This window comes from Podarcis gaigeae (genome assembly GCF_964106915.1).
Source record: "Podarcis gaigeae genome assembly, chromosome: 5".
In the NCBI taxonomy this organism is placed as follows: domain Eukaryota; kingdom Metazoa; phylum Chordata; class Lepidosauria; order Squamata; family Lacertidae; genus Podarcis; species Podarcis gaigeae.
Window position 1 is genome coordinate 46,074,674 of NC_139681.1, and position 18,108 is coordinate 46,092,781.

An 18,108-nucleotide genomic window follows, 5' to 3' on the forward strand; every position below is an offset into this window, starting at 1 on the left:
TTTATCTTTTTCTCCATCCCCCTCAATAAAGAAAGAAAATTTTCTCTGAATATTCTCCACCATGTTTCTGTGGAACCTGTCCCAAATGCCTATGGATGACATTAGGTCCTAGAGCATTGTGGAAGATCCAAGATGTTGCTTATTATGGAGAATGCCAACACAGTACTTCTTGCTACCACTGTCAGAAGAGGCAACACAAATAAACAGAAAATGAAAAACCAAGGAGGAGGAAAAAGCTGTGCTAATGGTAAATCCCACCCCTGATAAATTGTTGGAGAAATTATCTCCCCCCCTGAGAAAATCAGTGAAATGGTCCTCAGAATTTCTCTGCCCAAAAAGGAAGGACATTTTTTTTGGGGGGGGGGAATCTGTACACAGTTTGATGTACTTCACTATGTGTATATGTATTGTACTTCACAAACTACATTTTTAACCATAAGCCAAACCCAAGATCCACCAGGATGGGCAAGTTTGGAATCAGCAGATCTCTGGCTGAGGTGGACAAAGCTTGGTTCAGTTGAGGCTACACCAGCTGAAGTCCCTCATCCTAGTTCAGATGGATTTGTATTTCAGTTCAACAATTACTTTGATAAAATACATATTTTGTTATGTGCAAATGGCTTTAGATACCTATTAGGTCCATAAATTACCATATAGCATATATTCAACAGAAAAAACAGTGACAATTTGTTGTTGACAAAGCACAGCTGGACATATAAAGGGCCCCATTACCTTCAGTAGCTTAGGGCCTCATCAAACTGAAATCCAGCCCTGGCCATGGTAAATCTTTCATCCCAGGTCAGCCAGCATTCAGTCTGGACTCAGCAGAAGCTGACTGAACCGAGGCTGGTGTAATTCCTAAAATAGGTGTTCTGGGGCCATGGGGGGAGCTCTCATTGCTGGGAACAAGACAAGGGCAGATTTACACCCAGTCCAACCACCTTTCAGCTCAGTTACATGATCTAGCAACCCTGCAGAACATATGAAAATGGTGGTGTAAAGTCAAAATAAAGACTTGTTTTCCCTCTGCCAGGCTCAGGCCTGATCAACCGGCAGTAGCCCCACTCCTGCTGGGAGTTTGGATCTGGGGCAACTTTTTCCAGCTTAACTTAAGACAATGTAACTTCTGCCAGCTTCCTATAGTTAGGATTTTTTTGCCTGCTGCGTACGTGACACATTTTACATTTTGTATGTGTGCTTCCAAAAGTATGTTTGGCCATACCCAATGTGTGTTTGGAAACATGGAGAGCATGCATCTGTTTTCTAATAGGTAAATCTGACCACAGATTTATAGGAAGAAGGGAGAAATAAATGAGAAGACAAAATAGTGCTTACTTTTCTATCCAAAATGCTTCACTGTGAAATATACTATCAATCTCATGCTTTTTTCCTGATGAGATATTCAGACCTGCACTCTGATACATACACCTATTTAGGAGTAAGGTAAAGGGACCCCTGACCATTAGGTCCAGTCGTGGCCGACTCTGGGGTTGCGGCGCTCATCTCGCTTTATTGCCCAAGGGAGCCGGTGTACAGCTTCGGGTCATGTGGCCAGCATGACTAAGCTGCTTCTGGTGAGACAGAGCAGCGAACGGAAAAGCTGTTTACCTTCCTGCCAGAGTGGTACCTATTTATCTACTTGCACTTTGACGTGCTTTCAAACTGCTAAGTTGGTAGGAGCAGGGACTGAGCAACGGGAGCTCACCCCATCGCGGGGATTCGAACCGCCGACTTTCTGATCAGCAAGTCCTAGGCTCTGTGGTTTAACCCACAGCGCCACCTGCGTCCCATTTAGGAGTAGGTCCCATCAAACTCAGCAGGACTTCCTTCAGAACTATTATTCTGAGGATGCCTGACTCCAAAATAGACATACCTAAGACTGATGAACAACATGACCAGATGTTTTTTTCATGTTCCTGGTAGTTCTAAGTTGCATTGAACTGATAACCATTGTGAGGAATGCTTATATAAGGCAAACTAAAAATCTGGACTGGCCACTGCTTATAGAGTTTTAAAAATTCCAGTTCCCCTGCTTTTAACTAATTAGGCAATTTCATTCATTAACAAATTCAGTAGTGCTGCATCTCATTAGTGGTTGTATTTTGAATGTTTAGGATAAGGTATTTGTCTGCTTTTTCTTTTCTCCTTTGCACTCTTCTACTGGTTTTCTCTTTAATTGGCATTTGGCTTGGGTTCCTCTTCTCTAACGCTGCTAGATGGAATATTCCCTCCAAAGCAATATTCACCTTTGCAGTAGGATCAGGTAGGACAATAATTTTCATTAATGTGGTTGGGGAGCAGGGAAGGAGAAACAAAGTGAGATTAGTTACTGAACTTGTATGAAGCTTTGAAATTGCTCGTACTTGCATTGTTTTGTATCACTTTACATCTAGAAAGACTTGAGACGCCACTCTGTTTCCCCTCCTGAGCTAATACCCTATCAAAGTTCTGCCCATAGAGATTTCTAAACAGATAGAAGATTAGGAAACTGTTTAAAGGGCTTGGGGGCTATTGATGTCAAAAGATTGTGTGACAAGCATTAAATCAGTGTATAAAAAGCCCTTAGATTCCAGCTTTTAAATACAAACATAATCCACAAATCTCTCTCCCCCCCCTGAGTATCTTTAGCAGATTTCTTTTTTAAATACCAGATTGTTGAAATAATGGTGAAGTTACCTATTCATTTAAGTGGGATCAACCTTGCTACGTTAGTCCAATGTGATCTGTCAAGAACAAGACCAAACTCTGTCACACAATAGAAAACAGAGAACATATCTACGTTCAGAACTTACATTAATTTCATATCATTTATCCTTGCTACCTGCCCCTCAAGAACCTAAGGGTCGTAGTATAATGAGAGACAAATTAGATGGCATAGTTCTGTCCTTGAGTGAACAAGATTTTTTGCTTTTGTTTCCACAGACTGTCAGTGTGGGTGGGTGGGTGGCAGGTACACAATCAATAGGTAGGGGACTTTAACTCATTGCATCCTACTATGATTCCAAATGGCATCAGGGGTTCTACTGCCCTCAAATTGCATTGCAAAAAGGTTCACATTCATTTCTGAGTGTCCGGCATTTTTTTTGTTAGTGATTCCTTTCCCATAGAACTGCAAGGGGTGATATGGCTATGTGCTATCCAATTGTAAAATAGCAGCCAAACCATAGTAGCCCAGGACCATCTCACTTTTGCAGTGTAGATGACAGATGCACATATAAGTAAATGGCTTATCTGTTTGCTACCCAGGGCTCCTTGGGAAGGAATGACGGGATATAAATATGCCTATGAGCTTTTATTGGGTGTGGGGAAATGTGTAAATGGGGATGATTGCATTGGCGGCTGCCCTCTATGAGTTGAAGTGTGTTCTACACCATGTGGGGAATCTACTTATTTGTGGTCATAATGCCTGAAGAGAGCTTTAAGATAAGGGAAATGGTGGATGAAGGAAAGAGCGCTGATTCAGTTCAAACCCCACCCCACCCCTGTTGCTTTTATCTAAAGAAAAAGATTTTGGAAGACCTAATCATGGACCTTTCCCATTCCATTTGATTGGGAGCAGGGTGTCATTCGAGAACAGAATGATGGACTTAATGCATTTTGATCTGATTTGGAAAAGCAATTTTGATCCTGTGGAATTTTAAATGTAGTTCATTTAGAGTTTAGCACCATTAAATTCAAATAGTGTGCAAGCAAGACCATGTTCCGGTGAACAACTCATTGAACACATCACCATTTCATCTGTAAGCCATTAGTATAAAAGTAAGCAGAGTTATATACTTTATGTTGACATGCATAGTTTTTATTGCAGTGAAGATAAAGGAAAAGATGAGAAACAAGAATGGGCAAAAATTTTTCCAGGGAGTTCTCCTACTGAAATGAATTTAAACTCTGCAAGCACTCTTGTACAGCTCCCATTTATGTTGAAGGTGCTTCAGCATGAGAACCTCCTTGAGGAATTTGTCCACATTTACTTTTCTTACCCGATGCTTCTCATAAACTTAGGTTTTCTTGCATTGTCTGTTAAATTTACATTTCTATAACTTCCCTTGTTTGGATTTATTGTACTAGAATATTGTGTGAGTCAGTAAATCAATATTCATTTCTTAACAAAGAAAACCTTTTGATTCTTTCTAGGAGTGACTGGGTAACGTCTTACAAAGTCATGGTGAGCAATGACAGCCATGCATGGATCACTGTCAAAAATGGTTCTGGAGACATGGTTAGTATCACAAAACATAATATTTTTTTCCATCACACTTATTTATCACAGCTCCATTTTAATAAAATGTCTCAAAGGTAACACTCCCTCCCTCAATTTCAGTGGAGGCTTTTCTTGTCAAGTTCTCATGAGCAGAATAACTGAAATTGGCAAAAGGCATATCTGATAGTTGATACTGGATTCCAGTTACATATCCTGTGCTTCTGGTTTCTTCATTCTGTTTGGCCAGATTTAATAAGAACGTAAGATGAGTCTGCTGGATCACGCCAATGGCCCATCTAAGTCCAGCATCCTGTTCTAACAGTGGCCTGTGGGAAACCAGCAAGCAGGATTTGAGCACAAGAAGACTCTCCCCTCCTGTGATTTCCAGCAGCCGACACTGAGAAGCATTACTGCCTCCATCTGTGGAAGCAGAACATAGCCATTGTGGTTAGTAGCCATCAATAGCTGCCTTCTCGGGTGGCGCTGTGGGTTAAACCACAGAGCCTAGGGCTTGCCGATCAGAAGGTCGGTGGTTCGAATCCCCACGATGGAGTGAGCTCCCGTTGCTCAGTCCCTGCTGCTGCCAACCTAGCAGTTCGAAAGCACGTCAAAGTGCAAGTAGATAAATAGGTACCGCTCTGGCGGGAAGGTAAATGGTGTTTCCGTGCACTGCTCTGGTTTAGTCATGCTGGCCACATGACCCGGAAGCTGTACGCCGGCTCCCTCGGCCAATAAAGCGAGATGAGCGCCGCAACCCCAGAGTCGGCCACGACTGGACCTAATGGTCAGGGGTCCCTTTACCTTTACCTTACTTTAAAGCCATCCAAATTGATGGTCATCACTGCCTGCTATGGTTGACAGTTCTATAGTTTAACTATGTGTTGTATGAAGAAGTACTTCCTTTTATCCGTCCTGAAAATTCCAACACGCAGCTTCATTGGATGTCCATGAGTTCCAGTGTTATGAAAGAGGGAGAAAACCTTTTGACTTATTCCTGGTGTTGTGCCTAACGATGCTCACTTACTTGTATGCTGAAATAGATTTTTGAAGGCAACAGTGAAAAGGAGATCCCAGTCCTCAATGAGCTGCCAGTACCTCTTGTTGCACGTTACATTCGGATAAATCCTAGGACGTGGTATGAAGATGGAAGCATCTGCATGAGGCTGGAAATCCTAGGCTGCCCTCTCCCAGGTAAGTGACAAGCTTAAGACCAGGCTTGGCATAATAGCAAAGTTCCTGGACCAGTTCCAGTGGGAATTGTCTGAATTATTTATTAAAACAACTGTGCCTGATGGCAAGCATCCTGCCTGTCTCCCTTGGTTCAGGGGATGTGCTGGACATGTTTTTTCAGAGCACATAATAATTCTTCTGTATTTCTCTGGGATAAAGTTAATGAAACATCCTTATTGAATAGCCCCAGAATCCCCAGAAAGTTTTCTGGAATTCCTCAGTGAATCACCGAGCTAGTTAAAAGCAGGCAATTAATGTTTGAGGTTTCTTGTGGGGCTGGATGTGCTTCAGCCAGTTCATAGTCCCAGCAGTGGAGAATCAGCAAAATGGTTTTCAAAAAGGAAAGAGGAAATATGACAGGCACAAACTGAAGAGGAAGGTAATGAAGGCTCAGAGGAGGAAGATAAAGCTCTTCAGATTCTTCTCTGGTTTCCAGAATATTGCTGTGCAGATGGATACAGAATGACATACAGAGATTTGCAATTGCCTGAAAGGGATCAATGTACTTTTATTTCTAGTTCTCTCACAAATTGAACACAAAGGAAAAAAAGAGGGGGGAGGGAACCACCCGGAAATTACTTTCAAAAAAGAAAGTATCTTGATATAAGCAGAGAAGGAAATGTCTTTGAGCACACACATTTATTTATTTATGGGTATGTCATAGAATTGGTAGCTTCAAGGCAGGATGACATTTTTTGCAGAATGAGAATCATTATGCACCTGTAGGCACTTGGTAATGTAGCAGATAGCAACATAAATCCAGATCGTACTTTAGCTCAGGACTCACTGGGTGGTCTTGGGCAAGCTGTGGTCTCCATAACAATATAGTCACACAGCCTGCTACTTGTCTGAATCAGGAGATCAGAAGATGACTACTAGCATCTGTTCCTCCTCCGTAACCACATTGAAGTGCATAAGTGCCAACTCCCTGGGGCCCTGGGTGCCCAAGCACCCACAAAATTCCCCATGAAGGGGTCAGGCACTCACGGTTGCAGGGCCAAGTTGGCACTTCTTCTGAAATGGTACTTGGGGAATTCTTGACTGCTGCATTGGCTGAAGGTGCCTATTCACTCTTGGAAAGTCAATGCAGAATTCAACCTCCCCCCTGCCCCCAAATCAGCAGTTATCGTAAGTAATACCAGCTGATTAACAGGTGAGCCTATTCTGGAGGAAAAGGCCCTGCGGGTCAAATTGCTTGCTCCAAGGGGCCTGTGGGCTACAGGTTCTCCATTTTTGTTTGTTTTTTGTTTTAAAAAAACTCTCAACCTTTTTGGGCCTGGTACACATTTGGATTCAGGTACCCATTTCACAGAAGAGAAACTGATGATGCTTATATACCCTTCCCTCCCAAAAAAGCAGGCAAAACACTTATATCCCCATCACAATAAGTACACCACAGACAATAAGGTAGGCAACCCTTCTCTGATATCCCCATTGGTATCTGCCATCAACTAACATCTCCTCAAGCTAAAATGTCTGGATATTTTTTTAAAAACAAAGAAATGGAAAGGGAGGGTTTTTTAGTGGGTTTCAAGGGTACCATGGTAGAGTTCAGTTTTAGAGGGGGTGGCAATGTGGGTGTCTGAGAGTCGCATCGGGGACCCCAATTTTAGATTAAAAGTATTTTACTTTTAAATTGTTTTGTGGTTCTTCATTGTATCCTCCTGGTTTTTTTTTTTATCATAGACCCAAATAATTATTACCACAGAAGAAATGAAATGACAACAACAGACAACCTTGATTTTAAGCACCACAACTACAAAGAAATGAGGCAGGTAGGACACAACAAATAGAGGTTCTGGTGCAAATGTCTTTATGTGGTGACCTTTAAAAGACTGGATCATTAGCGCTGCAATAATAGGCCATCACCACCTGAATCACTTTTCAAATTCAGCATGTTCTGAAACAATATGTGGGTTTCAGAGCACGCTACATAAAAACTATTTCTGCTGAATCTTATCCCACTGAAATTTACTTATATTCATATAAAGATTCATACTGCGTCTGTCCAAATAATTTAATTTTTTGCATTATGGCTGGAGTGTGAGGTAATTACTTGTTTAAGAAGAAAAAAGCTATGCATGCTTGCAGATTCCTCAGTTGTGAACTTTGGGTTGGATACCTATGCATGGATCTAGACTTCCATGAGCAGAATGTGGGTTAAAGGACCCTCCAGAATGACATGCGTCTTAGTGTATGTGAACGAGAGCGAAAGGCAGAGATTGAGCTGGGCCGAGGCACTTTGCGTAAGTGGTTGAAGACAAGAACACAAGTCCTCACCTCCACAAGTGGAGAACTCTCCTCACTCCACAAAATTTTTGAAACTGTTCTATCTGAAAGACTTTTGTCAGGTTGGTTCTGCACATGTGAATGGAGGATATTCATCCCACTTGTATGAGATAAAAGGAAAGTGTGCTGGCGCCAAAACCACTTAGATGTAGACCCTTGTGCTCCACACAAGCCCATTAAGAACATTTGCTCCACTGATGAGTATTAAAGAAGAGAAGGGCCTACAATCAGAAGTATTATTTTGGAGTGGATGGGACTTCCTGTATGTCCCACACCCCAAGAATATAGCTAACCATTGGACTTCACACTACCCAAATATTCTGATGTAGTTATTGGCTCCAAAAAATAAATAAATAAACAAATAAATAAAAATCAACGTATGAGAGAAATATATACATTAACACCTGTATTTTCATGTAGTTCTTTAAAGTAGCAAATTAATGCAGAAACATGATGGAACATACTTTGGATGAACACATGAAATAGATCAGAAAAGGACTGATTCATCCATCCCTTCTCTCCTTGTAATACAACACAATGTTGACCATTTATGTGAATTTGTGGCATGGATTTGGGTTAATGTGTGGAGCATCTTAGGCAAATGTACTTCAGGAAGGTCCCAGCCTTACAATTCTATAGCTATAATTTTATACCACTGTAGACATGAACAGTATTTCATCCAGAGTTGACAGGTACTGTGACTGGCAACAGAAGGCTTGTACCACACAAATGACCAAGATTCACATAGGCATTAATCCCTGCCAGTCTAAGTTTAGACCTACCAGCTATAATTATGCTCCTTTAGCTTCAAGCACATGGCACTGTGGACAGATTTATATCACCACAGATGTAGGTGTAGAATGTGTTAAAGATATTTCTTCCTATCTTTTTCTTCAAATATATAAAGGTAATATGTTTGGACAAGAAGTATGTGAATCATTTTTAGTGTGCTGAATCTTCAGCGTATTTATACTGAATGAGTCATCATTCATTTTTTATTGAGCAATTGTGTACTGAGTCACATACTGCGCTCACAAGAGATTTCATGGCCTATATTTTCAGCAGACAGATTAGATGAGTAGAAATGCAATTGGCATAATTAGTGTCAAGAACAATAAAGTTAAATGCATTTTAGATCCTAATTGTGCAAAGACAGGTTGGTCAGGTTTGAAATATATTTGGGGAAAACTAATAGCTTAAAGCAGGAGAAAATTATTTCCTCTGGTCTTATATAATGAGCAAAAAGATATGTGATTAAATGGTAGCAGCAGCTTAACTGGTCAGTGGAGAGCAAAATCCTTCATCAGAGCCTTCCACATTCTCTGCTTCTCTGATCACTGAGCCTTTGGAGAGTATTATTATAATTGGGCCATTAAGCAGCATTTAGTTGTCTCTTTTCACTGATATTGATTCTGCACAATCCAAATATTAGCTATGGTGTAATCAAAAAGTGATTCGCTAATTCTAAGAAATGTGTGTGTTTAGAGGTAATATTTGCTTGTTTTGATTTTTAGGGCAGAACTAGATATCTCAAAGGGGCTAAAATATGTCCCACAATTGACTTAATGCTGACCTTTGTCGCTTGCTAGCATTGATTTTCCTTTTGCTGATGTCTAGGTGCCATTCCCACTGCCACCTCTCAAAAAAGAAAGAAAATAATTGGGTCCTTTTCTTCCTTCTTTGATCACATGGGTGATACCAGCCATTCTAGGATCATATAATGATGCAATAGGATCATTAATGATGCAAGATTAATGCTACATAATCACTTTTGGCTATGTGATATTTTATTTTACTTATTATATTAGTTATTATCAAAATGTCTCAACCAGCCTTCAAAAACTACCTTACAGTGCAATCCTATCCATCAGGGATAGAGAACCTGTGGCTCTCCAGATGTTGTCGGACCACAGCTGCCATCATCCCTGACCATGCTGGCTGGGGTTGATGGATGTGGGAGTCCAACAACATTTGGAGGGCCAGAGATTTCTTCAAATGTGTGCTCGGAAGCAAACTCAATAGTTTGCTATTGTTCAATGTACTTAGTAAAGGTAAAGGGACCCCTGACCATTAGGTCCAGTCGTGACCGACTCTGGGGTTGCGGCGCTCATCTCGCTTTATTGGCCGAGGGAGCCGGCGTACAGCTTCCAGGTCATGTGGCCAGCATGACTAAGCCGCTTCTGGCAAACCAAAGCAGCGCACGGAAACGCCGTTTACCTTCCCGCCGGAGCGGTACCTATTTATCTACTTGCACTTTGAGGTGCTTTTGAACTACTAGGAGCAGGGACTGAGCAACGGGAGCTCATCCTGTTGTGGGGATTACCTTCTGATCGGCAAGTCCTAGGCTCTGTGGTTTAACCCACAGCTACTTACTTCCAGGCAATTGTGAATATAGGTTTAGTAGGTCTGTTTCATAGACTTGTTATAGTCTGTGTGCAGGTTCCAGGAAGCAATGCAATGTGGGGGGTGGACACCAAACAGTTTCCCACTGTATATCTAAATAAAAGAAACCCTGAGCCAAGAGAAGCCGTGTTGTGTTTTGCGACCACAATTGAATGTCAGCATGTGCTGCATGTTGCAGGGAAGAGATATTGAAATGATCTCTGCATTAGTCTCATATGGTTTGTAACAGATAATGTTGGGCTTCTTGAAAGAGAAAGAGATAAATATATGAAATGAGTCTGGCTAAGGACCTAGTCAACAACCTGAAAGAGAATTCGTCATAAATTGGCCCCACAGCACTACATTCTCCTCAAAGGTTGCGACAACTGGCTTAGATTTGCTCTCAAAATCCTTCTGCAGCCTTGGGCACGGCATGAGCTGAGATTGAAACTAATGGGTTCTCTGAGGGAATTTATGCAGCTTTTTTGCCAGAAAGTTAATAGAAGAAATAATTGCTGCATACAACTCATAATAATTGTCTATTAGCAAATTTACTCTGGGCATGATTTATAGTCTTCTGGTTGTTAATAGCTTTGACGGCATATTATCAGAGGCTTCTCTGTTTCTGCAAACACAAGCAAAAGGTGGAGGGGGGGAGGCAGGCATTAACATATCACATTGCCAAATATGCAATTTGTACTGCACAGCTTTGGAAACGAGAGGGAAATAGGGCAAAAAAATGCTTTCTCTTATTTATTGCATTTCTGGGGGGGGAAAGGAAAAGTCATTTTACCATAAGACCAAACAATTGCTATTGTCAGCTAATTTAAACATCATATATCTATATATATATATCCCATGTCAAAATGTCGCCCACATTTTGGCCCTGTGGGTACATTTTCAAACTGGAGAAATTGTTCTATGGAGTACACACATGGTGGAAACTGTTGTATATACTACACACACAGCCCAACCAACCACATATTTAGTCTATTAGCTAAGAATCAACCCAGAAAAAGTGGTAAGAGAACATGAGAAGAGCTGGCTGGATCAGGCCAATAGCCCATCTAGTCCAGAATTCTGTTATCACAGTGGCCAACCAGATGCTTATGGGAAGCCCCAAAGCAGCACCTGTATGATTAAACAATGAAGCACAAAGTTTCTAGAATAACGTTAAAAACCCTGCATCCTTCTTATTAGACTATTCCTCCCTTTTACATAATTATTTCATTTTCATAGACATTAAACACAATCCTACACCAGAGGGCGATTTTTTAAATTGCATACTGCCTCAAGCTCTGGGGAACCCGCACCCCTCTCAGATTCAGTTGAATTCCAGCTCGCATCAGCCTCAGCCAACATGGCTTATAGTCAAGGATGTTGCGCAACAGAGTCTCTCAGCATCTGTAGGGCTACTAGTTTCCCATCCCTGTCAAGTGCTATCTGTGATACTCATTGTCCCCACGTCTTACAACATGGAAGCAATCATGGGGTGAGGTACACTCTTTTATCTACATCACACCTCTCGTTAATTTGTACAAATGTCTTTCTTTCTTTGATTATTTTACAGCTGATGAAAGTGGTGAATGAGATGTGTCCAAATATCACAAGAATTTACAATATTGGGAAAAGCCACCAAGGGCTAAAGCTGTATGCTGTTGAAATCTCAGACAACCCAGGAGAACACGAAGTTGGTTAGGACGATATATTCTGACCAGATAAAATCCCGGCTGGCGGACTGGTGGATGAAGTGGTTTAGAATGTTTAAATTTTTAACATTCCACATGTCTGCAGCACTTCGCAGTGGAGGCATGTGCCTACAAGCAGTCATGGTGTTGAGTACATGTGGGAGGAATTTTGATTATACTTCTTCTAATTAGAGAAGAAGAGTAATATAAATAGAAGCCATCCAAAGAGTGGGATCAAACTCCTTTATGCTAATCATATATTCTTCTTTTGCAATAATAAAAAAACGGAACCAACTTTAATGATGAAAAGTATGCACTGACAGTCATTGTCAGAATAGACAGCAAGAGCTAGAAGACAATCTGGTTAACAATTTCTGTGTATCCGAGGGCCTTCTTAATGTTACACTTTTATGCTGCATGGTCCCAATGGGAGCTTCCCTCTAATTGCATATAGCAAATATGGGGCTACCAGATTTTGATCAGAACCATGGTGTTAAACACCACCCTAACAGGTTATGGTTCTGAGCCACCCCACCCCAATTTCTGCTTTTGACTGAAAACAGATCAGCATAGAAGGGCTATTTTTTTGAATAACATCATGTTTCGTTCTGCCTTTGAACAAAGGTATATCAAATATGTGAAAAGTAGTAATGTTGGTGTATTTGTCTCCTGTGTAGACAACAAATGTAAGTCAGTCCTGTAACAAGGAAATGACTTGTGGTTCCACTCTTGGAAGCAAAAGCATTTACCTGTGTTCTCTCTCCCAGCCTAGCCAAAACAGAATTACCATTGACAGGATTGATATTTCAAATATGGCTACACCAACTGAGTAAAGTATCCTAGACTTTCCTTGCCCCTCCCAATATTTTTCATAGAGAACTTGTATCATCAGAGAGAGAGAGAGAAAAGAGAGAGATGGTTGCTTAATGTGATTTTTTCAAGTTTAGCGCTCTGAACTGAGAAATTCTATTATATATGCACATACATATATTCATGAATATGGATGTATTTGACTTCATGGTTTGAGATGATCACATATTTTAATGAATTTTCTGTGCATATATGCAGACACACACACACTGTATAAGGTAACTTGGCAGTTTTGTAGACTAATAAATGAAATCTAGATTATGAATGTTTGCTGGTCATATTGTACTATAATTAAAAAACTATTAATGATAATGAGGTAGTTATTAGTAACCAAATTGTTACAGTGATGTAAGAAGAAAACATTTGCCCCAGTATTTGTGTGCTTTGTGGTGGTTCAAATTGCATAATCATGTAGGGGGAATACAGAAATGTGGAGAGAAAGAGTTTGTGGTCCTAGTCAGCAATGATTTTGACTGTGCAAGGCAGCAACACTGTCTGCCAATTGACTTACCAACAAACCGCCCTTTAGTCTGTTCCTCCATGTGAAGAGCAGCGGAGGCTTTAGTGGGCTCAATTTTTACCACACAGAAATTTCCCTGCCTTGTGCATAGGGGTGGGTGAGAAACCTGATTCAGTTTGCATTTAAAGGTGAACCCACCCAGTTTGCCCTTTGTGAAACAATATGCCAACCAAAACACAGCCTTTGAAATTTGCGATTCTCTGAATTTTGCAGTTCAGTTCTCTAGCCAAGTAATCTGTACAAAAGTGCATAAACTAAAAGTGTGCATAAAAATGCATATATTTAGGAAAATAACACAAAAAAAATTATAGAAATTGTTTTGCAAAAAATTGCATATTGGGGACAAATGTATACAGAGACAATTACCCTAGAAGAATTTTTTGCTAATTTGCGCTGAAATTTGCAATAATAATCGCAAACTGATAGGGAAATATGGAGAACTGAGTTTAAGATTAAGAAAATGTGAAGCTGAGGGAAATCAAAATTGACAGATCTCTCTTTGTGCATTGGAAAGAGCAGCTGATATATGTAATAAGGGATGACTCTGCTAAAGCTTCTCTCCTACTGTCCAAAGCGCAGGAGAGGGAATTAGAGAGACCCCTTTGCCTCCATTGCACATTTAGAGAAAAGTCACCGAGATACGCTTGGGAGACGAAGTTTCCTTGGAAACATAGCTTTGCTGGTTATAAAACTATTAGGGACTGGATTTGTTTCTTGGCCATGAAGTTTCCTGTCCCTATCATATGGCATTGAAGAGGCATGAATGATATGCTGGAATATACCAAGTTTTGTTGTGTCTTCCTTCTGTGCCAGACCCTCCAAATCCTATTACCTTAGTTGGATTCTGCTTTTTGGTGTGCTCACATCTTCCTTTGTTTTTTGAACAGGTGAGCCAGAATTTCGGTACATGGCAGGGGCTCATGGGAATGAGGTGCTTGGACGCGAGTTACTGCTTTTGTTAATGCAGTTTATGTGCCAGGAATATCTGGCTGGGAACCCACGTATTGTACGCCTCATTAAGGATACCAGAATCCACCTTCTACCTTCAATCAACCCAGATGGATATGAAAAGGCCTACGAAGTGGTAAGGAAGAACTGCGCTGGGATGCAGCTAATCGATTAATAGAAAAGACATATGCTGCCTTTTGAGGCATATAAACAGAACTTTCAGTTGGAGTTTTGAGTCAGAAGATTGTTTCCTGGTATTTGGTAGGATTACATGAAAAAAATTAAATGGAAGATATTAGAATAATATGTAATTCATGTTGATACAGTTTCAAGAAGTATGAGAGTATAGATACTACAATAATACGCAATAGTGGTCATAAACTGGGTTGAGTTGAAATGTTCTCCACCCCCACCTTTCTTCATCCTGTTCATGGGCAGTCAAATTCAATGCCATTCTGATAACGTTTTAAGGGAGTGCAATGCAAGCAAAAATACTGGCAGCAGCACTTTACAGTATATGATAGGTGGCATGCAACAGAACTTGGTTAATGTTATATTATGACTTTATTTAAATAAGCAGAATGTGTGATTTCTGGTGCCAGATTTAGAACCCGAATTTCCAGCGTCATATTTTAAGGTAGAATGTCCACACCAAAATTCAGTTTTCAAAATACGAACACCCTGAAACTTTGAGAGATTTTGTTTCGGCTCTGATTTGATATTACCTCCTCGACTTACCTTTCTTCCAGTAATTCACTTAACGTGACATCTTGATCAAAGCACCAACTTTTCTTAAGACCTAAAAGTGCCTTGGTGGCATATTGTGCAATTTAAAAGAGTGGTCGGGAGAAGCAATAAAGAGTCTTTAGATAGATTTTTGCAGTTAAGTGATATTGAATTTATTTCTTCTCCTGCTTGCAATTAAGTTAATAACTGAAGCTGTATATAAACAATGCTTTATTGCACCAGAGTAATTTTTTAAAAAATTATGGCTCAGCACTGATTCTTTCTACAAATTAATTAGCGTTTTCTCTGAATATTATTCACTTTCAGCTTTTATAAATCTCCACTCAGCAAACCACAATCTTTGGCCATAAGCCATGCAGTGGGATACATTTTACAAAGGAAACAGGAGTCCCATAAAAAATTTTTTAGAGGAACGTGAGCTTTCTAGAAAAGAGGAATACACCAAGGTCCTGAAAACGCTGCAGCTCTGCCATAATCGAAGGCATTCAGGAGACTTGTGTTATTACTATAAGAAAGGCACACAGACTTTGTCACTATAACACAACCTAACCTAATTTGTTACAGGGTTCAGAATTAGGAGGCTGGTCTTTAGGAAGATGGACTCAAGATGGCATTGACATCAACAATAACTTCCCCGACTTAAATACTCTGCTTTGGGAATCTGAAGATCGTAAAAGGGTTATGCGAAAGGTCCCAAATCATCACATACCAATACCAGAATGGTACCTGTCTGAAAACGCTACAGTGAGTAGGATCAGTGCTACTGGGAAGGAAACTCACCTTCTGTGTTTGAAATGGTTTAAAGCAGGTCAAATGTGGCCATCCATGTTTCCCTATCTGGCCCTTGGGACTCTCTCCCATCCATACCTCTCCCATTTACATCCCTCAACGGGCCAAGAAACTACAGTGTTCAAACTGGGACTACTTTCTTCTTCTGTAGATGTGCTAGAAATGGCTGCCATTTGTTTAAAAATGCCTTTGGTTTAAAAAATAAATAAATGTGGCAATTGTTCCAAGATGAGTTTCTCATACCTCTTGAACTGATTTTATTTTTCTTCCTTCACTTCCCAGGTAGCAGTTGAAACACGAGCAGTGATTGCCTGGATGGAGAAAAACCCTTTTGTGCTTGGTGGCAACTTACAAGGTGGAGAACTTGTTGTTGCCTACCCCTATGATATGGTCCGGTCGACGTGGAAAACCCAGGAGCACACGCCTACCCCAGATGACCATGTTTTTAGGTGGCTGGCATATTCTTATGCCTCCACCCATCGGCTGATGACAGACGCTCGCCGGAGAGTGTGCCATACGGAGGACTTCCAGAAGGAAGACGGGACTGTAAATGGAGCTTCATGGCATACTGTTGCAGGAAGTAAGTGTCTGTAAAGCAGAACACCCCTAAACTTTCAAAAATAAAGAAGGCCGCCTGTACTATTTGTTCTAGCACCTTAACTTAAATTGAATGGCTGTCACCCACCTACGCAGCGCAGAAACAATACTTTACTAACTTTTCCTCTTTGTGTTTTACAATGCATCCTGGATTGATGCAGAGCTGTCAGATTTTCACCACGGAGGTTTTGGTTTCTGTTGCTGATCTCAACAGCTGTGCATACTACTCTGCCTTTATAGTGCAATGAATTTAAATGGTACCTGTCAAAGCGATTTAATAGAGTAGGGACTACGCATCTGTTTAAGCAACCGGCAATTGATATGAAACTAAGGGCTTGGCTACATGTTAACCGTGTGACTTGCAACCAAGTCGCAAGGTTCATTCAAGGTGCGGGGGCTCATTTTCCATCACAACTGCCATGTAGAGAGGGTGATGTTTAATCCTTTTCTCCTTAACCACAGTCCCAATGGAATCTTTCCCCCATTTGCAGTGGCAAATGCTGCAATTATCTATAAAAAAGGTCCCATTTACGACAATGGGAAGTTGTTGATGTTTCTCAAACACTACTTATGGTGTGGGACTAATTTCCAACTGGATCATTGTAGAAGATGGAAGAGTCAAATCTCCCATCATTACTTGCTCCTGTCCTGATAGAAATCAAGGAGGAGGATGCACCTAGGATGATGATGATTATTATTTTAAAAAAGGTTCCTACATATGGCCGCAAACCTTGCAATTAATGTAATATATAGCTAAGCCGTAAAGTACCTAATTGATAAGCCATATATTCAGGAATCAGAAGCTATTTGCCTTAGGTGTACACTACTGCAGGTTATTTCTTCTCTAATTACAGTCATACCTTGGAAGTTGAACAGAATCCGTTCTGGAAGTCTGATTCGACTTCCAAAATGTTTGAAAACCAAATTGCAGCTTCTGATTGGCTGCAGGAAGCTCCTGCAGCCATTCAGAAGCTGCAGAAGCCCCGTCAGATGTTCGGGTTTCAAAAGAATGTTCACAAACTCATAGAATCATAGAATTTGGTGTTCAAAGCATTAAATGATATAATTAACACATACAAGTCTGGGAAGAAAACTCTCTTCTTGAAACCTGACAATACATTGAAAATCATGCACCCAACAACTAGCTGTGCATATGCACCTGCTTTTGCTATCGGTAAATAAATATTCAGTTATCTTATGTTAAGAAAAGAATAATATATTGATGAATTCTAACGGCATCATCATTCTGGAAGGCATTTAATATATTTTGGGATATGAGCGGGAGAAGAATGCTTCTGTGTTGGGTATAAAGGCCTTTCCATCCCTTGTGCTCTCCTGGAGTGTCCTTGTGATGTACTCAGAGACCAGAAATGATCAGTCACATCCGACTCTCTTGTTTCCGCCTAACAGCAAAAGAGAGAAGAGACGTTCTGTTATGCCTTTGCCTACAGATCAGTTGGGTACCCAATTAGAAGCACATGAGACTACTAACTGGCTTCCATGGATATTGTGTGCAAAGTAGAGGATTCAGGGTGGGCAAGATCTCAGTTGCTTTCAAAGTTCCTGCTTGAACATTTGCTTGGCATGAATCTCATCAAGATGAACCTTGGTAAAAACAAGCTAAAAACACCTCAAGCGAATTGTGTGTGTTGGGCACAGAGTAATGAATGGCTCCATAGCATTATCTCTTTAGCAGTAATAAGGATAACAGTTCCTGCAGTCCTTTTGTTGGCCTGTTTCGTTGCTACAAGCTCCGCTTTCACTGAACAAACAGTGCACAACTTGGAAGCTAATTTTATAATATTTGCATTGGACCACATGAAGTTAATCTTGGCCTGGACATAATG

At 40.7% G+C, this 18,108-nt stretch overlaps 1 protein-coding gene across 1 annotated transcript in view; it reads left to right on the top strand.

Moving 5' to 3' along the window:
* Window positions 1-18,108, top strand: part of CPXM2 (carboxypeptidase X, M14 family member 2) — a 73,035-nt gene that overhangs the window by 44,308 nt on the left and 10,619 nt on the right. The window contains exons 5-11 of the mRNA XM_083741237.1: window positions 4,135-4,219; window positions 5,242-5,392; window positions 7,118-7,206; window positions 11,673-11,796; window positions 14,068-14,264; window positions 15,440-15,619; window positions 15,947-16,244. Of these exons, the coding sequence (XP_083597363.1) occupies window positions 4,135-4,219; window positions 5,242-5,392; window positions 7,118-7,206; window positions 11,673-11,796; window positions 14,068-14,264; window positions 15,440-15,619; window positions 15,947-16,244 (1,124 nt within the window). The remainder of the gene's footprint in view (window positions 1-4,134; window positions 4,220-5,241; window positions 5,393-7,117; window positions 7,207-11,672; window positions 11,797-14,067; window positions 14,265-15,439; window positions 15,620-15,946; window positions 16,245-18,108) is intronic.